This window comes from Lissotriton vulgaris, chromosome 8 (genome assembly GCF_964263255.1).
Source record: "Lissotriton vulgaris chromosome 8, aLisVul1.2, whole genome shotgun sequence".
NCBI classification, from domain to species: domain Eukaryota; kingdom Metazoa; phylum Chordata; class Amphibia; order Caudata; family Salamandridae; genus Lissotriton; species Lissotriton vulgaris.
This window is the reverse complement of record NC_141696.1, coordinates 1553428522-1553451666: the sequence shown is the minus strand read 5'-3', so window position 1 is coordinate 1553451666 and position 23145 is coordinate 1553428522. Positions and strand designations below refer to the sequence as shown.

The 23145-nt window shown below is 43.0% G+C and overlaps 2 protein-coding genes across 2 annotated transcripts in view; both read left to right on the top strand.

Moving 5' to 3' along the window:
• The window catches only part of LOC147700372 (uncharacterized), an 83277-nt gene extending 62358 nt beyond the window's left edge, over positions 1–20919 (top strand). Inside the window, 2 exon segments of the mRNA XM_086935724.1 lie at positions 15265–17955; positions 17958–20919. Coding sequence (XP_086791850.1) covers positions 16303–17955; positions 17958–19238 — 2934 coding nt within the window. The 5' untranslated portion in view covers positions 15265–16302 and the 3' untranslated portion in view covers positions 19239–20919.
• The window catches only part of LOC147700371 (uncharacterized), a 401830-nt gene that overhangs the window by 62346 nt on the left and 316339 nt on the right, over positions 1–23145 (top strand). The gene's annotated exons all lie outside the window — the stretch shown is intronic.

Genomic DNA, 23145 nt, shown 5'->3' with positions numbered 1-23145 from the left:
TGCACCCCAAAATAGTGGGATCAAGGATCTCATTCCAGGCCTCTTCCCTTAGAAGTTCCTTCCGTTTGGCAATAGTAGATTTATATTCTTTTCGACAAAGTTGGACAGTCGCCTGTATTCTTGGTTTAGCAACTAGAGCCAACCTTAGGTTACTTGCTGCTTTGGAACAGTCATGGTTAAACCACTTTGGTCCCACATTGGCTAGATTTTTTGCTGGTACCGACAGCAGCTGAGAGACCTTGTCCGAAAATCCTTGAAACGCACTAAGTACCTTACTCGGCTGTACGCCTTCTTGAGTACAGGTGGTGATTTCATCTGCACAAATGACTTTGATATCTTTATACAGCAGATCTGGGGTGATCTTAGACCATCTCAGTCGGCGTCTCCCATCAGTTGTGCTCACTCTACCCTGAATATGGTTCAGCCCATCTTTGGCTATCCACAGTCCCAACAAGTGAACAGTGAGCGGATTATGGTCAGTGAATTCACAGTCTTCAATGGTGAAAGAGTCCACAAAAGACTGCATTGATGATGAAATTAATATGTAGTCAATGAAAGTTCCCCTCCCATGCCCCTTAAAGGTCAGGATCTCAAAGCTCTTGGTAAGATCCATCAAGGCCATGGTCTGTGTCACATGCAGGCCATTCAATAAGTCATTAAAAAGTTCCCCCTCAATCGTATGTTCTAAATGTAAACCATTAGATCGTGCACAGTTCAGGTCCAGAATACATTTAAAAAGGGGTCACCACAGGGGTGAACATTAAAGTCACCCATAATCATAAGATTATGAAGACTCTGTTTCAATGACATGCCAATAAATACATTCAACGCAGATATTTGACTAGAATCTGAGCATAAATTGACAGAATTATAAAAATTAACCAGACCAGCTATACAGTTTTCTCCAGTTAAAATTAAACCGATAATTCCAGGGTTGGCAGATGCTACTCTATGTACTTTACAAGTCAATGCAACACAGATGTACGCAACCATCCCCCCCTTAGGTCTACCCCTGGTGGTTGCAGTGGCAGGAATGTAGAACGCCTTATACCCTTCTAAAACATGATTGCATTCAATGGACCAGGTCTCCTGTAAACAAATTATATGATACTGTTTTATGTACCTAATCCAGTTACAATCCTGCATCTTAGCACCCAAACCTGCAATGTTCCAGGATATTACATTGTTATGACTCCTTTTTTCCCGTGTGGCTTCTATGTCTCCCAAGTCAGCCTGTTGTAAGCAAACCTCAGCCAGGCCTACTTAGTGCAAGGGTTCGCCCTTCTCTGCACGGAGTCCTCAGACCATAGGAAGAAGTTTGCAATGACACTGGAAAATACAAGAGCAAAGTTTATTAAACCTTTAAAGGTGGTACTACAGTCCACACAACACCCATCAGTATTGTATCGAGTAGTACAATGAACTGAAACACATGGCCCCTTTTTATACACAATGAGGGGGCTCAAGAAAAGGCGGTACAAAAGACAAGAGCATATTCATGACCATACAAGGACATTTTGGAAGGCACAATCGATAGATGGGCGGAGTTAACAGTCTCCGATCACATTCTTGTCTGGAACCAATTAACGGTCACTGATCCTACTACGCATGTCTGGACATGTTGGAAGCGGAGACTACTAAAAATAGCCTGTTGCCGGGCAGACTCCAGGCGCGATGAACAAGGAGGTAGGACCAAGCACATGACGAGCACCTGGCAATGTGTGGCACACAAAATGGCCACTACAAATTCAAGATGGAGTCGACACATGTGTTACGATAATGGTTAAACAAAGCATGTCTTGCGCTAATGCTTAACCTAATCGCCGTTGATTTACAACAGACGACCCTTTCAGCATTAGCTGAAGATATTCGATGTCCTAGGAAAGGCCAGATATTCATCTCTTATATCAATGGCCATCATACTAGCTATTTCCTTTTTCAGATCATTCTGCATTTTGACTTCCGTAATATTACTTTTCGATGGTATACAAGCATTGACACACATAGAACAAATCATTGGGCTACATTGAATACAGACACAACAAGAAAACATTATTACAACAATTATACATAGAACTGTTAATACTTTCCAGCCCCAGGCAGAGATCAAAGTCCAAAACCATCCTGTGAAAGTCCATGTAACATTTTTTTGTGTGGATGTCTGCAGCGATTATATGAAGTTTATTAATCGCTTTATACACTGATGGGGTATGGTCGGGAATAAATTTGCAGCAGCTACTACCAATAACACGGCATGCACCACCTCTATCTGCTAACATTACGTCTAGAACCATTCAGTTCTGCAAAGCTACAATTCTAGCAATTTGTAACTCTTCAGTAATGTTTCCTAAGGCTGCAGCTGTATGAACAGTAACAGCTTCCACTACTCTAGTCAATCGTCGTATTTTTCTGCTATTTAATGCAGCACCTACGAAAAAGAACAATCCTTAATTGAAATCTACATACTGTTGTAGGCTAGTGTCAGTCTGATCAACATCATCAATAATCAATGTCCTTTTACATCTGTTTACAGTAATATTATTGAACAGTTTAAGATTTCGGTGATACATTGGAGGAGCTAAGAACACAGGGGGCAACAGAAAAGAGACATAACAAATACCAGTCCAACCGGCTGGCAATCGATAATATCCTCGATTCCCACATACAAAATACATATTGTGCGAAGCTAGAAAGTACTATTGTTCAGACCATCTATATTTAATACAGTAATACAATCACTTATTCCCACAGGGATATGCCCAATGCTCTGTTCACATAGTTCCGCTTGTGTTTGGGTAACAGAAATAACAAAACGTTCAGCCTCAAATGAGTCTCTTGTGTTGGTGAAGATATATGGTGTTGAAAAATTGTCTGGTCGAAATTCTTCCCACTCCCATATAGTTCCATTCGCTTGAAGATATCATCTTTGTCCTGATGGCACTCTTTGTTCAACCGGAAAAGCAGTCTGCCCACTGTAGGCTTCCTAGTCGCAAAGAGCAAAGTATACCTGGCTCGACAAGAGTCATTATGCGAAAAAGGGAGAGGTATAAACGGTGTACCACCTTTCTTTTGGTGTGCAGGCATCATCCCACAAATCCAACAGTTTGTCGCATTAGTAGCGATGTGGGTGTGATGCAACATTTGAACAAATGTTTTATTCAAATAAGATTGTCGATGTTTCAATTCTTGATATGGGAGCGTAAAGAAATAATGCTCCTCTGGTGCGGGCGTAGTAACAACGAACAACTCACGAGCAGGAGTCGTTTCCTCAACAGACCATGTTATTGCTGCCACAATCATCAAGGCAACAACAAACCCTATAACACAAAAAATCTTTTTCTTCTCCATTCTCAGGCTCGGTACAAAACAAATCTTCCTGAAACTAAAGTAGTTGTCAGAGCTCTTACCCCTGGGTAGCCGTTGATTTCTTCACCAAGGGCCAAGACGGGTGTAACTACTCTAATGCAGGGCTGATCCCCCGCCAACCCCCCCCCCCTTGCCACATCGGCTCTCCGTTTCACTGACCCAGGGAATGCTCCGACAACTTTCACATTGCAGCAGATTTCTCTCTCGGTCTCAAAATATATCTGGTTGCTCCAGGGACTGTCTGGCCCGGGAAGAACTCCTCAGATCCGTCAGGCGTCACAGCACAACCTCTTTCTGCAGTCAGAACCTCTCGGTGGTCGGTCAATACTGCACGCTCCACCAAAGTCGGGAGTACTCAGTGACAATGGGTCCCATGAACCCAGTTCTTCCGATTTGTGACTCGAACTGCAGTTCTTGTAGCAAGTAGCACCTGCTCCGGTCCACGCCACCTCGTTCCAGACTGCTCGACCTCTCGAAGTATTTCAGGAGGACAATATCACCAGGTCGGAGGTTGTGGCCTTCTCCTGTGGATCTGTCGGTAAGTGCTTCTCGAACCTGTTGATGAATAGAAACCAAGTTATCGGTTAATTGTGCCAAATAGTAATTCATTAAGACACAAGGTACATCATAAACAGAACTTGGTTTAGGAATTCCCCAGATATTCATGGGACGGCCAAAAAGAACCTCATAAGGTGTAAGGCCCGTCCGAGAATGAGGTACGGATTTAATTGACAATAATGCCAGTGGCAACGCATCTGGCCAAGCCAGAGAAGTAGAAGCCTGTATTTTAGCTATTTTCAGTTTCAATGTTGCATTGTATCTTTCCACCAAACCTGCTGATTGTGGGTGGAATACTGCATGAAACATCTGTTTAATCCCTAATTCTTTCAGGACATACTTTATAACGTCCCCTACAAAATGAGGTCCATTATCACTCCACAAAAATCTACAAACTCCATAACGAGGGAAAAATTCCTTCAAAAGCACCTTTGCTGTAGTAATTGCAGTGTTGTCTTTTTGGGGGTACGCCTCAATCCATTTACTGAAGGCAATACCACCACCAAGACATACTTCAAATTATTGCAGCGTTCAAGCTCAATATAATCCATCTGCAAAACTTCACACGGTGCAGTCGGTGTAACAAACCCTCCTGCTGGAGTTCGTGTCCCTTTTCCAGGATTAAATCGTAAGCAAATCACACAAGACTGTACTACTCTCTTAGCTGTGCTAGCAATTTCTGGATGCTCCCAAACTTGCGTAAGCAATTTCACTATTGCTGAAGCTCCAACATGTGCTAGCCCATGTGCCATCTGAACCATAGGTTGTACAAAAGCTATAGGCAACTTCCATCTATCCATCTGCTTATTTCGCCAACAACCTTCATCATCCAACTCTCCATCTTTGGACCATTGCTCTCGTTCTTTTTCAGAAGCGGTCCTCTGTATCTTTAGTACTTCTTCCTAGCATGCCACCGCTCAGCTTGTGACTTCACTACATACATGGAAGTAGTATCAGGCTGCATCGCAGTTTCACGTGCCACTCTATCTACAAAAGCATTTCCTTGTCCCACCTTGTCAGTCACTTTCTTATGCGCACTACACTTCACTGTAGCTATCTTCTTTGGATTTGTTAATGCAGTCAAAAGATTATGCACTAGTTCCCCATGCATTATCTGCATCCGGTGTGATGTGAGAAAGCCTCTTTCCTTCCAGAGCAGGCCAAAATCATGCGCCACTCCAAAACCATAGCGGCTATCTGTATAAATGTTCACACACAATCCTTTACTTAGCTCACACGCTCGTGTCAAAGCTATCAGTTCTGCTGCTTGAGCTGACTTCTGTGGTATGCGAGCTGTCTCCACTATCGTGTGAAGCGTAGTGATTGCATATGCAGCTGAAGTTATACCATCCGGTAACTTCAGACAAGACCCATCAACCCACAATTCTCCATCCACATCTGGAAGGGGTGTATCTTGCAAATCAATCCGACCCTTTGTCTGTTCCTCAGTCAGAAAAATACATTTGTGTGTTTCCTGTGCCTCAGGGTGAGTCGCCGTAAATGGCAACAACGTGGCTGGGTTTAGTGTTGCACATCTCCTCAGTGTAATGTGAGGAGCTGACAGCATCAGCTCATATCCTGTCAAACGAGCACTAGTTAAATGCTGCGTCTTTGTCTGATTCAAAAGGGCATCAACAGCATGAGGTACCAACCCCAAAAGTTTAAGTGATAAGACTATCCCTTCACTCTGGCGTATTGACACAGCTGTTGCTGCCACTGAGCGAAAACAACCAGGCAATGTTTGGGCAACAGGATCCAGTACTGCTGAAAAATATGCACAAGGACGTTGCTTATCGCCGTGTGTCTGTACTAATACTGACAATGCACATCCTTCCCTCTCGTGTACATACAATGTAAAAAGCTTTGTGTAATCTGGAGTACCTAACACTGGTGCTGAACAAAGGGCTTGTCGTAACTGTCGGAAAGCATTCTCACATTCATCTGTCCAGGCGAGGGGTACTGGAGTATCTTTTGTCAATAGTGCTAGCAAAGGTTTAGCGATATGTGAAAATCCTAATATCCATTGCCTACAAAAAGAAGAAAGACCCAAAAATGCTCGAACCCCTTTCTGTGTAGTAGGTACTGGTGTGTCTAAAATTGCTTGAATGCGATCTGATGTGAGTGCACGCCCCTCCTTAGACAAAAGTTGAACTAAGTAGGTTACCTTTGGTCTACAATATTGCAATTTCTTTCTGGAGACTTTGTGGTGGTGCAAAGCAAGGAAAGAAAGCAAAGACAGTGTGCGTTTCTCACATTGTTTGGGGGTATCAGCTGCTAACAGAATATCATCAACGTACTGAATGAGTGCCACACCCTCGGGCAAAACATAAGAATCAAGTTGTCTTTTCAATGCTTGACTGTAAATACTAGGACTCTCAGTATAGCCTTGAGGAACTCTGCAAAATCTATACGACCGCTTATTCAAAGTGAAACCAAACAAATATCGGCTATCAGGATGAATAGGGATCGAAAAGAAAGCGTTCTTCAAGTCTATAACAGAGAACGTAGTTGCAGTAGGTGGAACAAAAGTAAGAAGTGTTGTGATGTCAGAAACCACGGGATATTGCGGTACCACTATCTTATTTACCTCCCGTAAATCAATAATGAATCAATAGATCCTGGTATCAGTGTCTTTCTTCAAAATTGGGAGAATCGGACTGTTACAAATGTTAAATGGCACTTCCTCAACAACCCCGACCTGAATAAGATCTTGTACAATATGTGTGAGTGCTTCCTCACCCTCCTGTGAAATTCGATATTGAGGCAGGCGTGGCAACACAGCTCCCTCCTTTACACTAATGTGCACTGGTGGAATAACCATCTGACCCATATCCGTATCTGAAGTGGCCCACAGAGTATTAGGTAGGGAAGCTAACGCAATATCTTCTTGAACAATCCAAACTCTGTCTGTTATTGGGGGATTGTCATTCAAAATCACACGCACTCTTTCAGGGGAACATCTTATTGTGGCTCTGAACTACTTGAGCATGTCAAGACCCACAATATTATCTGGTGTATTTGGGGAAAGCAAAAACGGGCATGGGGCAGTAAACCTATCAACATAAAACGCAAGTGGTTGTGACAATGGGCTAAGGAAAGGAGTTCCATCGAACCCTATCGATGTAATCATTAAGCCAGACAGGGGAGCCCTTGGAACCAATTGTTTAGACAAAGCGCCAAGAGTAGCTCCTATATCGACCAGAAACTGATCAGTAGAACCCAAAACATGTGCTGTAACATAAGGACCCCTCTGATCTACTGGAACTTCAACTGATTCCTTACCCCATCCTACACAATCCTATGCATAAGCAGAATTGTGCCACTCAGGCGGCACATAATCAGACATCTGATATTGGTTACGCCTATCAAAAGTATTGAACCCATTTCGTACCCGCACATTAGAATCAGACCTAGCACGATCATTCATAGCACCTCTGGCTCCTGAGGTCCCCGAGTGGTTCCTCACGGATCCTCGGCCACGAACATAGCGCTGCGAACGCAACGATGGACACTCATCTACCCAATGACCACATTTTTTACAGTATGCACATTGATCAACAGCCAAATTAGAACGATCATAAGAGGAACTGTAAAATCTTCATCCATCTTTATCGTTACCTCGAAGAGGTGGACCATAAATCTGAGATAACATAACCTTTGTTTTTAACTCTTTAGACTTTTTATCCTCGTTACCCTTTGCTTCAAATTCCTGACGCTCGTAATATAGAGCCATGGTCAGGAGGGATGCCGGAGAAGACGTAGTCCAAGAGCTTTCGCTGGCTTTCAATCGACTAGCCACTCCTGGTAATACATTCAAAACATACTTATCTACAAACAAATGTCGGCCCGTATCGTCCGTTAGCGACTGGCCACTAAAATCATGAAAAGCTTCCTCAAAACGTGTGAAAAAATCTGAAACTGATTCATCTGTTTTTTGCTTACAAGATGCTAGAATAGTCCAATCAATCTTTTTAGGGGGGGATAATCATTTTTAGCTTTGTTAATATCGCACCGGGGGGGATCTAAAATCAACTGACATGGCTTTTTCGCTGGCTCCCTATTCTCATCTTCCCTTTCTATGTCTTTCCATACCGCCCCATACGCTGCGCGAGCATAAACTTTACGCACTGATCTCCACATATCCCGCGGCAATATTAGCCCGAAAAATAAATCAATATCAGCTAATGTCATGGTACAAGAATTTAAAGCTCCCTCAACTTCCTCATAGAAGGCGGCAGGATTTTTACGCGGATCAGGCAATGCAGTTTTGAGTGCCATGACATCTGCTCTATTCCAGGGAGTATACACCCAATTGTAAATGAAATACCCTTTAGCATCAACAGAATATTTATCATCACTCGTACCCGCTCCTTTAGGAGGAACGTATAAAGGCGCGGCCTCTCGCATAGGCTTTGCATGCACTATTGCGGTCTTATCTGTTTCGAAAATAGATGATTGTTTCCCGTCGACCAATCCCGTCCATTCGGCTGCTTTAGCTTTTCGTTGCTCCTCTCGTAGCCAAAACGCATTGTTTCGGAGTTTAACAAGTCGCCTGATGATATCAGTCACCTGGGAAGTAGGGAAAGAACCTTTACGTAATTTCTTAAAACTGCCTTGCCAATCCCAGGCTTCCAAAACCCACAGTAAGTACCGTAGAACGATTCTTACCAATCAAAGGTTGTCCAGATTCCCACTGCCAAGTTCTAAATTCGACCAAACGGCCACTGCACGGCAAGCCAACAGAAGAGATCTCAGTCGAGTACCGGCACCACCTGGATGGTCAGATCGGAAAGAAAGGAAAAACACCTTGGATGCCAAGACTCGGGTCTCCTCTGGCATGCGTACGCTTCCGCAGCGGGATTCCAATCCTTCGTCACGACCGCTCCTTCGGGCATCCGAGTCGTCTATAAGCCCCATGTGTTGTGCACCAATTTGTTGTAAGCAAACCTCAGCCAGGCCTACTTAGTGCAAGGGTTCGCCCTTCTCTGCACAGAGTCCTCGGACCATAGCAAGAAGTTGGCAATGGAAAATACAAGAGCAAAGTTTATTAAACCTTTAAAGGTGGCCTAGGCCAGATGCGTTGCTATCAGACCTCCTAGTCTGTTAACTTCTAGAGCAACAGTATCCAATTTAAGCACTAGGGGTTTAATGATCTCTTCCACCTTAGCCTCTATCTTGGCTTCTATAGCACAAAGTAATAGTTTAAATTGCTTAGGGTTTATATTTATACTGGATGCACTTTTTCTTTCCTGTAGGTCAGTTCCACCAGAGGGGCTATTTTGGGGTAATTGGGTTATTTCTGCTCTTTTTTTTACTACGACTCCCCCCCACGTTTAGTTTGTAGTTTCCTACAGGCCCTCACTGCTCTAGGGACTGGCGGGCACTACTCCGTTGCCTCAATAGATGTATCCGGGATATCCTGATAAAGCTCAGAGTGAACCTGCGCTTCAATCGTTACGGGTACCCAGCTACCCAGATCAGAGCTATTATCCATAGGTGGTTCCACCAATGGGTGACTGGGTGTAAAGCAGTAGGAATCCCCCGTCCTAGCAAGGCTCTCCGGTCATTATTGATTTTGTTGACCACTTTCACTAAGTAATTGTCTATAGTAGCCAACCCAGATGCGGTTTTATCCGATTTAGTTTTAGGCATGATCAAAGTTTTCGATAGGTACTTAAATGTTTAAGAGAACAAAACAAGCGTAAAGTACAAATTTACCTTAATACAAGGGATACAAACATATATACTAAGATATTGATTAAGACAGGGCCCTGCCCAAAGTCAAAAATTAAAAGTCTCACTTGGGGAATATAAGTCCACCACTGCAAGACCAAAGTCCGTGGCCCAGCCCAGCCTCGGTCGCCCACGGACGGCCACAGACGCCGCCCTTTGCCAGGGCTTAGCCCGGCGACGCCCGCGCGTGTCCCGCGGGGCGGGGATGATCCGCCACGGATACCCAGTAAGGGGTGGGCAGGGCTTTGTGGCGCTGATGCCTCACGGGACACCGAGTCCCAAGTGCTGTGTGCCGTCCGCTCCCTTTGCTGGCTTGTGGGTCCAAGGTCTGTGTGTCCGGTTGCCTGGACAGTTGGTTCCCCCAGGCGCTGTGTCTCCCGCAGAGCGGGAGGCGCGAGGTCAATTTCAGCAGCCGGTGAGGGGCGGGCGGGGCTGTGCGGCGCTGATGCCTCACGGGACACCAAGTCCCAAGCACTGTGTGCCGTCCGCTTCCTTTGCTGGCTTGTGTGTCCAAGGTCTGTGTGCCCGGTAGCCTGGACAGTTGGTTCCCCCAGGCGCTGCGTCTGCCAGTCGCCCATCAGAACTATTAGGGAATTCTCCCAGCTTATCCCAAAGCCGGAGAAGTTTCCATAAATAGTGACTATGTCACCAATCCTCAAAAAATAAAATATCTGGGTTGGCTAGGTGCAATATTGAATATCATCCGCATAAATGGATAGACGTTCCTCCATGGGTGATCTCATCTCCAGCCCCAGTTCGGGCATAGACACGCATCCATGCCTCCATCGCCTCTATCGCTAGGGCGAATAGCACTGGTGAGAGGGGGCAGCCCTGCCTCGTCCCACTCTTTCATGGGGAATTCCCGAGAGAGGACACCATTTACTTTTAGCTGCGCCCTAGAGTTACTGTAGAGCAACCTGACCCATTTCAAGAAGTTGGGACCAATTCCCATCTTGTTCATAATTAGGGCTCCCGGTTTTATGGTATTTATTTTTTTCATGTTTCCGTCTGTATTTATCCATATTTATTTTTTTATCATTTTATCTGTATTTATCCGCATTTATTTTTGTGGCAAGCAAAAGAAGACGCTGCAGCTAGTATTTTTTCACATTTATTTTAATAGACAATGCACACTTTTTGCCGTTTTTTTGATAGTGTGACCTTGCACAAAAAGTAATGAAGTGCTTTACATGAGTAACAGTTTGATTACACAAGGTCATTTTCATTTTTACAGACACTGGGAAATTAAGGGATTCGGACAGAATCATGGGATGGCGAGCCAAACCCAAGACTTGAGCCTGTATGTTAACACCCGTGGTTGTTAATTCACCCCAGTGCTAGGCGTAGTGAAGGTGACATCACAATCCTTTTGCCATCAACAGTGTTACTCTTAGCCCCATAGAAGTAATTTAATTCCTGCTGTGTGACTAAGAAAATAAAGGAATCTAAACAGGGCTGTTAGTTTCCTGATTTCTTCATGTTTCTCCCAAAGCAGTGATGACCAGGCAAGTCGGGTGGTTCACTGGCTCTGGGTTCTAGCTGTGAACCAGGTGTTATATCTAAGACGCCCAAATGTTCATGTGTACTTTTATTTAAGATGTGTCGCTGCCATCCTCGGGGTTCAATCAATAGCGCTCTGAGTTCAAGTCGCAGACACCGCCCGATTTATCTCTCTTTACTGAAGCTGCTTAGTGGTGGAGAATTGAGTAGCAAATGTGCCACGGGCACTAAATGTAAATGTAAATGTATAGGCATTTATATAGCGCACTACTTACCCGGTGGGTCCCAAGGCGCTTCGACCGCTGCGAAACCCTTCCTGGCTTCCCTGAGAGATGGTCCCTTAATGGGTATCTCCAGGGTGAGACCAGGCATCCCCGGCGGTCTGGTGGGGCCGTTAGTGAAGATGAGGCAAGCTAATGCCCAGAGTTGCCGAGTGTGATCGCTGATCAGAGTGGGCACCGAGGCGAGAGAATTAGCGAGTCCGCTGACCCTGGTCCAGAAACCTGCCGCGCCGGGATTCGAACCCTGGTTCCGGGCCGTCCTCCGCTCTCGGGTCTGCCGCCTCTAACCAGTGAGCCACACTACACTAAAGGAAGCTAAGCCTCCTCCCCCTCCCCTTCACACCAACCCCCAATATACTGGTTCCATACTCATTTTGGGATGTGGGAGTAACCTCGCTGTGGTGCCAGGCCCTCCTTAAACTAGCTATCTTGATGGGCCTTTCATTTTACTTGTAGATTGACAAAACAATTGAGTTGCTGACTCCTCCACCCCCACCACATCGTGCACTTTTACCATTACTTCGAGACAAAGAGAACATCACTGTCCTGCTGCTTGCCCATTTCTTTGCACTTTAAACTATACCGCCACCGGACAGGCAGTTCCTACAAGCTGAGAATGAGATAGATGACGAGAGTCATTGTGTTACCAGGATGTGGGGGGGCAATTAACCTCATGGCATGTTCTTTACAGGTGTGATGTATTGATAAAGGCCAAATAGCGCTCTCGGCCTGCTGCTGTCTGGGAGGTAGAGAGACTCGTGCATAAACAGATCAGTCTCACTTGGTAACAGAGTGCTCGACTCAGACGGGCAGAGTGATTTAGAGGGGGTAATAATCTGCAGGACATCGCAGTATCAGTTTCAGATTTCTTTTCCTAACCCCTGTGCGCACACCATAAAGCCAGTTTAGTAAGTATTTTTCCGTTTCTATTTATAAATACAGACCAAGGAATAAAAGTTTTCCGTCTGTATTTATATGTAGAAATCCGTTTAAACGGAAAACCGGAGCCTTATTCATAATGCTGAACAGGAAGGGCCATTCCACTGAATCGAATTCCTTATTGGTGTCCAGTGAGGCTACCACCAACAGGGCCGCAACTTCTTCTATTGCAGCAATGTTATTATAAAGACAACAAAGGCTAACTTTTGTCGATCTATATGGCATAAATCATATCCAAGATTACCCTTCTGAGTCCGATTGCTACTACTTTAGCCAGTATTTTGGTGTCCTAATTAAGCAGAGATATCAGCCTGTAGGAGGCCCACTAATCTGTATTTTTCCAAACCCTGGGTATAAGGACACTTGTTGCTATGCACATTTGGTCAAGGAGCGCCCCCTGTCAATACAGCCATTGGTAATGCAATAATTTCAGAGCAGCCTGTCCAATTACATGGGCTGCATCTTGCCTTGTGTCCAGTGATTACCAAGTTACCTGATATTACCTATTACAGAGCATTTGTTAGGTTGTAGCATGTTTTGTACAGACAAGAATAATACCACTTTCTATTACAAAATGTTTTATTTTAGCATGGTTGCAAAGCATTTAATTTGAATTGGTTTTATTAAAACAAAAGTGAAATCTATTAATGATTTTTTTGCACAAACATATAATTAATTTAGTGAGTAGATTTGAGCAATGAATTTCAATATTAGGCCCTATATGTTTCACCAGCATTTTGCCCTTTGAGTTAGTTTATTGTGTAAATAACTCCATCCCCAGCTGTTTGATGCAGTATGTGGACACATCTTGATAATGACTGCTGTGGGGAATACTGGGCATGTCATAACAAAGACTAGCATATGATGGGTATGAACGGTTTTGAGGGTTTTGTACAGTGTGACATCAAGCAATTAAACTGCCTTTTAATGCACAGTATAATGAATGTACCATTGCATTGTTTCCCAGTTGAGGGATCTTGTATCCTAACCTTAAAACAGTGTCTGCCAGTTTGCTCATTGCAGTACTGCTAGTTTTACCTTTGCTTTTTATGTTTCTGGCCCAAAGTTATTTTCTGTAAATCCATGCCTGTTACTGCCTGACCTGTTGTGATTTATCTCAGAGCATGTCTTGGAGGGTTGCATCTTGAACCTCACATCAGCCCCTGCATTTTAGGATATATTTGGTTTGTGATTGGCGATAGTTATGTCAGTGCTGCTGAGTCTGCAGGTTACTATTCAAATGTAGTATGCTGCCCTTTGGTCTTGTATGGTGATCAGTGTCTGTGGTGTCATTGTGGTTAGTTGTTTCTTGGATTCATACCTTCTCTCACTAGCTGCTGCTGTTTTATGAGTGCAAAAAGAACAATTGATGGACATAATGCAGAGCAATGTCATACATTCACCCCAGTACAGAGATCTGGGTCTACATCCATAGATTTTTTTGCTGACCATGCCATTCCAGTTTGGACCCAGCCATATGCAAATCAGTCTTGATCCTGCGCCTAATGGGAACAGTCCAAGCCCGAACTGCCAGGCCAGGATATCGTTTTTTTGCTCACCATGCCATTCCAGTTTGGACCCAGCCATATGCAAATCAGTCTTGACCCTGTGCCCAATGGGAACAGTCCAGCCTGAACTGCCAGGCCAGGGCATGCTCACTTTGCCACTGGATTCAAGCTAGCTTGGCTGATTAGCCAGAAACCGGTCCCAGGATGCTTGTTTCCATTCCAGGGAAGACATGGCTTGGCAGTTCGGCTGGACTGTTCCGATGAGGCACAGGGTCAGACTGATTTGCATATGGCCATGTCTGAACAGGGGTGGCGGAGTGAGCTAAAGAATGATGATGGATTAAACCCAGATCAGTTGACTGGGGTGAGTCCTTGCAATGTTCTACACTCCGTGCATCATCCCCTTTGGTATTGCTGTTTTATGAGTAGCATTACTTAGACTTGTAAGTTGAGTTGGGAGAAGTCCGTAGAAAGCAATAGATTTTCTAGGTGATCATTTTAGTTGCACTGAATGCACAGTTAGAAGGTGCTTGGTACGAGACATTCTGTAGGTATTCTGAGTTTTCTTTGATGATCTCTAACCTCTCAATTTCTGGTACACTGACAGATTTCTTTTTAAATTATGTTTAATGATCTTTAAATACAAGCAGCAAACATAGTAGGAAGTGGATGATCTACGAACCCGACGAGTCATCAGTTATAGCCTAATACATACTTACAAAGTGTAATAGGTATACAATCAGTTACACTAATTGTATACAAGTGTACTCTATAGAAAGACTGACAAGTACATAATTGAGCTCTGTTGTGTTTCAGGAAGGCAACATTTCGTATGCATACATCACCTTAGACAGCATTTTGTTTGATCTTCCCATGTGCTGATTACATTTAGGGGCATTTCCTCTGCGCTTCATGTGAGTTTCTCCAGCAACTCTCCAGTGAGCAGCAGCTTTAAGCCACTTGGTGAGGCTAATCAATGATTTTCATTGTAAGGCTATTCTTTCCTAAGTTATGAACATGATGAGGTGAAATGTATTAATTGATAGTCTTGCTGTACTTCAGCAACAACTCACTGACCCAGGCCGACACGGTCATTTCCATTTTTGCATGGTTGCTTATGTTACTATTTAGATCCAGGTAAACTCTGGTACATACTGGGCTGTTCATTTTGGAGCAGGATCAACGCTGATTTCCACAAGAATGATTATTGTCTATACAGGCACAGTGAGCTAAAAAGATAGACTAGATTTATATCTAGAGTAATAACCAGTGGCAGGAATGCATTCATGTTAATTTTTTGACATTTCATCTGAGACATAGTGTACACTTTGCTGCTTATAGATTTCGATATTACAAGTATTCTTGTATCCCTCCAATAGGAGATTCCTGAACACATAATAAGACGAAGAGTAATGAAGAAAATATGACAATTCTGGAAAGCTATCTGAAACTCAAGAAGAACCAGAAATGATGCCAAACTGTAATTCGAAATAGAACAACTTAGTAGGAGACAGAGACTCTCGTACACAAACAAACAAATCCTGCAAGAATATCAAGTGCAATTTGGCTGCTTCCAGAGGCTGAGGACATCCGTGCTGCTGGACTCTAAAGATTGAATTGAATTAAATTAAAATCACAAAAATTAAACTGGCAGAACACAATCATTATTAAAATCTGATAGATACCACCCTTTATCTTAGATAGTTATCAAGTAGTTACAACAATGCTAGCCTCTCTAACATGATAATATAAAGGCTGTGATGTTATTACATCATAAACACTGTTTGGCTGGCCCCTCAATCCGTACATTATTCTAGAACATAAAGACTTGGTAATGAGTTTTTTTTCTGCACGTGTGTATTTTATAAATACTGTGCAGGAAATAGACTATTTAGATAGGCTGTGAGATTGCAGTTCTACTTGAAAGTTCTTCATGCAGGTTAAAGACACGGCTCCTCATAGGAAGACCGTGCATATGTTATCAGTCGTGCAAGAAATCCAGTAACTATTCAACATTATTATTAAGAACAGACAGACTGCAAATACTACACATATCTAGTGACTATTCAAATATAGTAAGTGGTTAAGGAACCACAATGGTCAGTCAGCAAACACATTAATATGATTGATGCCAAAATATAGCCAATACTTGGACTCTAACCCCAAAGTAAAACACATACAATGGAAGACAAGCTCCAGATTCTTCTCAGTGCTACACTACGCGCAGGGGAAAACCCATGAGGGCACAGTTAATGTGTCACTAGTGTTCATCAGCAATTCACAACTAAGAGTTCATTAAAAAAGAGAAGAAACAACATAAAGGTTCTATGTTTATGAGAATTTTTGTCATTCATCATTCCTACACTGACACCAGTAACAACTCAACAGAAAACTTATTTTAGTGTATTGCATGTAAGATGACCTGTAATGAGTCATCAACTCTGTGGAGCAAATATTGCACACATAAAACAGAAAGCACAGACACAAGTAGTGAAAATGGAAAGAGCTTTAGTCACACAGCAAACCTAAAGATCCATCAACCAACACACACAAGGGAAAAACCATACACATGCAGTGAATGTTGTAAGGGGTTTACTTCTGCATCAGAGCTAACCATCCATCTGCGACGGCACACAGGAGAAAAGCCATACACTTGCCAAGAATGTGGAAAGAGCTTTATTACATCCTCAAATCTAAAGACCCACTACATAACACATACAGGAAAAAAAACATACTCTTGCAGTGAATGTGGAAAGAGCTTTGCTTTATTATCAAATTTAAAGAGACACCAGCGTAGTCACACAGGGGAGAAACCTTACACTTGCAGCGAATGTGGAAAGAGCTTTAGTAGATCCTCAAATCTAAAGAGCCACTACCTAACACATACAGGAGAAAAACCACACACATGCAGTGAATGTGGAAAGAGCTTTAGTTATTCCTCACATCTAAAGAGCCACTACCTAACACATACAGGAGAAAAACCACACACATGCAGTGAATGTGGAAAGGGCTTTACTACATCCTCAAATCTAAAGAGCCACTACCTAACACATACAGGAGAAAAACCACACACATGCAGCGAATGCGGAATGAGCTATAGTAGGTCCCCACTTCTAAAGACACACCATCTCACACATACATGGGAAAAATCACACCCATGCAGTGAATGTGGAAAGAGCTTTATTCACCATTCAGCCCTATCCACCCATCTGCAAAGGCATACAGGGGAAAAACCACACACATGCAGTGAAAATGGAAAGAGCTTTAGTCGCACAGCAAACCTAAAGATCCATCAACCAACACACACAAGGGAAAAACCATACACATGCAGTGAATGTGGTAAGGGGTTTACTTCTGCATCAGAGCTAACTATCCATCTGAGACGGCACACAGGAGAAAAGCCATACACTTGCCAAGAATGTGGAAAGAGCTTTATTACATCCTCAAATCTAAAGACCCACTACATAACACATACAGGAAAAAAAACATACTCTTGCAGTGAATGTGGAAAGAGCTTTGCTTTATTATCAAATTTAAAGAGACACCAGCGTAGTCACACAGGGGAGAAACCTTACACTTGCAGCGAATGTGGAAAGAGCTTTAGTAGATCCTCAAATCTAAAGAGCCACTACCTAACACATACAGGAGAAAAACCACACACATGCAGTGAATGTGGAAAGAGCTTTAGTTATTCCTCACATCTAAAGAGCCACTACCTAACACATACAGGAGAAAAACCACACACATGCAGTGAATGTGGAAAGGGCTTTACTACATCCTCAAATCTAAAGAGCCACTACCTAACCCATACAGGAGAAAAACCACACACATGCAGTGAATGCGGAATGAGCTATAGTAGGTCCTCACTTCTAAAGACACACCATCTCACACATACATGGGAAAAATCACACCCATGCAGTGAATGTGGAAAGAGCTTTATTCACCATTCAGCCCTATCCACCCATCTGCAAAGGCATACAGGGGAAAAACCACACACATGCATTGAATGTGGAAAGAGCTTTAGTACTTCCGCACATCTAAAGAGCCACTACCTAACACATACAGGAGAAAAACAGGAGAAAAACCACACACATGCAGTGAATGTGGAAAGAGCTTTAGTAGATCCTCAAATCTAAAGAGCCACTGCCTAACACATACAGGAGAAAAACCACACACATGCAGTGAATGTGGAAAGAGCTATAGTAGGTCCTCACTTCTAAAGAGACACCACCTCACACATACAGGGGAAAAATCACACCCATACAGTAAATGTGGAAAGAGCTTTACTCACCATTCAGCCCTATCCGCCCATCTGCTAAGGCATACAGAAGAAAAACCTTACACTTGCAGTGAATGTGGAAAGAGTTTTAGAAGATCTGCAAAACCACCATCGAACACACACACAGGGGAAAAACCATACACATGCAGTGAAATTGTAAAGAGCTTTCCTCACCATTCAGCCCTATCCTACCATCTGCAAAGTCATACAGGAGAAAAACCATACACTTGTAGTGAATGCGGATGGCGATTTAGTAGCTTTACGCTTCTAAAAAAACACCAGAAAACACACACAGGAGAAAAACCACACCCATGCAGTGAATGTGGAAAGAGGTTTACTGAAGCACCACTCTTAGCAATTCATGTGCGATGGCACACAGGAGAAAAACCATACACATGCTGTGAATGTGGAAAGGGCTTCACTGGGGCAAAAAACCTAGCCGTCCATCTACGACAGCATACAGGGGAAAAACCATACTCCTGCAGTGAATGTGGAAAGAGTTTTACTGAAGCAACAACTGTAAGGCAACACCAGCGAACACACACAGGGGAAACACCTCACATGTGCAGTGAATGTGGAAAGAGCTTTAGTAGCTCTACAAATCTAAAGAGCCACCAGCTAACACACACTGGGGAAAAACCATACACATGCAGTGAATGTGGAAAGGGCTTCACTGGGGCAACACACCTAGCAGTCCATCTACGGCGGCATACAGTGGAAAAACCTTACACATGCAGTGAATGTGGAAAGCGCTTTAATAGACCATCAGAACTAAATATCCATCTGCGATGGCATAGAGGAGAAAAACCTTACACTTGCAGCGAATGTGGAAAGAGCTTTACTGAAGCAAAAGCTTTAAAGATCCACTAGCGAATACACACAGGAGAAAAGCCTTACACTTGCAGTGAATGTGGAAAGAGCTTTATTAAATCCTCACATCTAAAGAGCCACCAGTTAACACACACAAAGGGAAAACCATACACATGCAGGGAATGTGGAATGAGCTTTACACGTTTACCAACTATGAAGGTCCATCAGCGCATGCACACAGGAAAAACCACACACATGGAGTAAATCTGGAAATTTCTTCACTTGAGCATCAATCCTGACCATACACCTGCAAAGGTATGTAGCAGAGAAACCATGCACTTGCAGTGATTGTGAATGTGGAAAGTATTTTATAAATCCATGTATCCAAAGAGCCACCATCTAGCATGCAGGGTAAATAAACATACAAATGCAGAGGATGTGGAAAGAGATTTCCACACGCCTCAGACCTGACCATCTAGCTGTGATGGCATACAGAAGAAAAAGTATAGAAATGTTGAAAGAGCTTTAGTAAATCCATACATCTTAAGAGTCGCAGCTAACATAGAAATTGAAAAAACACACATGCAGTGGATGTGGAAAAAGCTTTACTCAAGCATAAGTCCTAACCATCTATCTGTGAAGGCATTCAGAAGAATACCCATTCAAATGCATTGGAGGTGGAATGAGCTTTGCTAGCTCAACATGCCAAAAATGCCACCAGGATTCACACACATGAAAAACAACATAAAATATGTTTGTTATTCATAAAATATAACACACCTCCTGCAAACCCACAGATGTAGTTAGTGAGGGAAGAACTTGCATGATTTATTACGCCTAGTGGTCAATTAGTGAACTCACAAAGTGTAAATAACATTGGGATGTGGGAAGAGCTTCCATGTTTTTTCCATCTATATATGCATCGGCAGGTTTACACACAGAAATCTCTTACAGAAGCATCGGATAGAGTGTGTTTCAGTCTTTCATTTAATTATAAGTTGCTGTCAGCAATACATCTAAGAACATAATTTTGGCTACAGTAAATGTGGGAGGTTTCATTTACTTTTCAGCATTCAGAGTTATAAGGTTTTTGGAGCAACTATGTCTAGACCTTTCCGATGTCAGGTGAGGTTCAATATTGCGCTTTCTAGCTTTCGAAAAACTCAATATGTTGAAACTACCCTCCGCTGTGGAAGGTGTCTTTTACATGCTTTAAGGAGAGATAGCTCTTTGATCTTGTTACTCAATGTATTGGTAAGCTTTGACATTGTTGACCATGGGGCACATTTTTTCTATTCCCTTCATGTACATGGGGATAGTGGAGGCCTTATTGAATTATTTAAACATTACGTTCCAAGTATATTTCAGTGTATAACCTTTGTTATTTTTGTAGGATAATAATAGATAACCATGTTGTATGGTCCTACATTTCCATCATGGTCTTCTGATCCTTTCATAAACCACAAGGCTGAAGGTGGTGTGGTTTGTAAATATCACCAGATCCTTTGGATGGCAATGTAGGGTCATGTCATAAAAGTGAGCCTGTTTGTATTTTTTATTTTACATGATTATTTTGTGGCAGTTGGGTTAAAAATGTATTGTTTTTCAAATGGTAATGTTTACTAAAAACTGTAAGTGAAGTCTGCATAAGAGTGAGATTGTTAATGCTGTTCTCCCGATTCATTCATTAAAATGAGAACAGCCAGGTATGAGTTTTTATCATTGGAATATTACATCAACCAAATGCAATAGTAAAGCTCTGCAGGCTGGTTTGAGGCTGTCCACTTGCTGGTTTGATGCTGTCCACTTGCTGATGAAACTCATATTTCATAGTGACCCATGAAATGCCTCCAGAACCCTATGGGGTCAGTATAAGAGCATATTACAGGATAACCTGCTATGTGTTTGTCTTCTATTATAGTGTGATGTCATTTCACTGCTTGGATTTGGGAATGGAGTATGATTGTAAATAGAAGAGTACAATGTGTTGAGGATAGTTCAAGTTCAGGCATTTATATCGCGCACTACTCACCCAGAGGGTCTCAAGGCGCTTGGGAAGGGGTTCATTATTTGTCGAAAAGCCAGGTTTTAAGTTCTTTTCTGAAGGAGATGTGGTTTTGAGTAAGGCGGAGGCGAGTGGGGAGTGAGTTCCAGGTCTTGGCCGCCAGGAAGGAGAAGGATCTTCCTCCCATGGTGGATTTTCGGATGCGCAGGACTGCGGCGAGGGCTTGATTGGACGATCTTAGTTGGCGGGTGGGTTTGTAGAAGGACAGACGAGTGTTGAGGCATTGGGGTCCCAGATTGTAGAGGGCCTTGTGTGCGTGGGTGAGAAGACGGAATGTAATTCTTTTGTTGATGGGAAGCCAGTGGAGGTCTTTTAGGTGTCCGGTGATGTGATCTTGGCGAGGGATGTCCAATATGAGTCTCGCTGATGCCTTTGGGATGCGTTGGAGTTTTTTCTGTAATTTTGATGTGATTCCGGCGTATAGTGTGTTCCCATAATCCAGTCGGCTAGTGACCAGTGCGTGGGTGACAGTCTTTCTTGTCTCGAGGGGGATCCAGCGGAAGATCTTTTTGAGAATGCGAAGAACGTTGAAGCAGGAGGATGAGACTGCGTTGACTTGTCTGGACATCGATCGAGAGGAGTCTCGGGTGAAGCCAAGGTTCTGTGCATGGTCTGTGGGTGTGGGTGCTGTGCCCAGAGCGGAAGGCCACCAAGAGTCGTCCCAGGCCGAGGGGGAAGATCCCAGGATGAGCACCTCTGTTTTGTCGGAGTTGAGTTTTAGGCGGCTATGTTTCATCCATTCGGCTACTTCTTTCATGCCTTCGTGCAGATTGGTTTTGGCGGTGTTGGGGTCTTTGGTGAGGGAAAGGATTAATTGGGTGTCGTTGGCGTAAGAGATGATGTTGAGGTTGTGTTGGCGCGCGATGGATGCGAGTGGGCTCATGTAAACGTTGAAGAGGATAGGATATACCTATCTCTTTTATGTATATTCTTTTTTTTAGGAATAATGATGTGTAGGGTGATCAGATGTCACCATTTGGCAAGAACTTGTCAAGTCTTAGACTTTCTTTTAACAATCATTTTATACAGTCTGTCAGTTTCTATTGAAAATTAAACATTATTATAAAACCTACAATGCACAAATAAATGAATGACATTTCGAGCAGCATCCACTTGCCATTGACTCATCTGACCTTCCTCATAGTGTCCCACTAAGTATATTTAATAAAAAATAATGATTCTGAATGCATTTTTTAAATTAAAAAAAATATTTAACTGTTAGTAATCTTGTCACATCTGTAAACCACAATATAGGTTAGAAATGTTTTTCTTGTGCACAGATGACACTTTGTAGTGATGTCATCAGTGGGCTCGAAATGCGACTTCCCGTTTTTGCGATCTCGCAGTTAGCGAGATCGCAAATAGCGATATCGCAAATTGCGATATCGCAATTTCAATATAGAAAATTGCCGATTATGAGATTATTTTGCGATTGCGGCAAGATCGCAATCGGAAATTGCGATCTATTGCGATTCGCATTTTATGATCGCATTTGTACATGAATTCCATTCTGCGATTTCGCAAACTGCGATTCGCAAATTTTCGCAATTTGCTAATCGCAGAATGGTACCTTCATGAATCTGGCTCTTAGCTTTACAGCAAATATTTCATGGTGATTTTGTTTCTGAAAAATGGCCTTTGAAACTAATGCTAAATGTTTAAATTTCCTTTTTATGTAAATAATTAAAACAGTATGTATGTTGATGCACATAATGTAATATGGTGTGTGTGTTGGAAGGGAAAATGTATTTTGAGTAGGGAAATCTTAACTCAGTCATCCATCAGCAAAGATAAGAAGTAGCAGACTGTATTCAGCAGCTTTGCATTGAATGATTTGTCATGTTGTGGATTAGTTATTGGCCAATTTATTTAGCTTTAACGAAAGCACAAGGGGTTACGTTTGTGCAGAGGGTGGTGCCAGAGAACTGCTGCCACCGGTGGTCACTTTGCACTAAACACCTGCGGACCAAGTCTAAAATTCACCTCCATCCTACAGCTAACATGCTAAAAAAAATCAAACAACAGCATACCGAAACAGTGTGTTGTCTGATGATTCTGGAGAGCAGTAAATCTGCTGTCTGGACTGGCATGTGGGCCTGGACCACT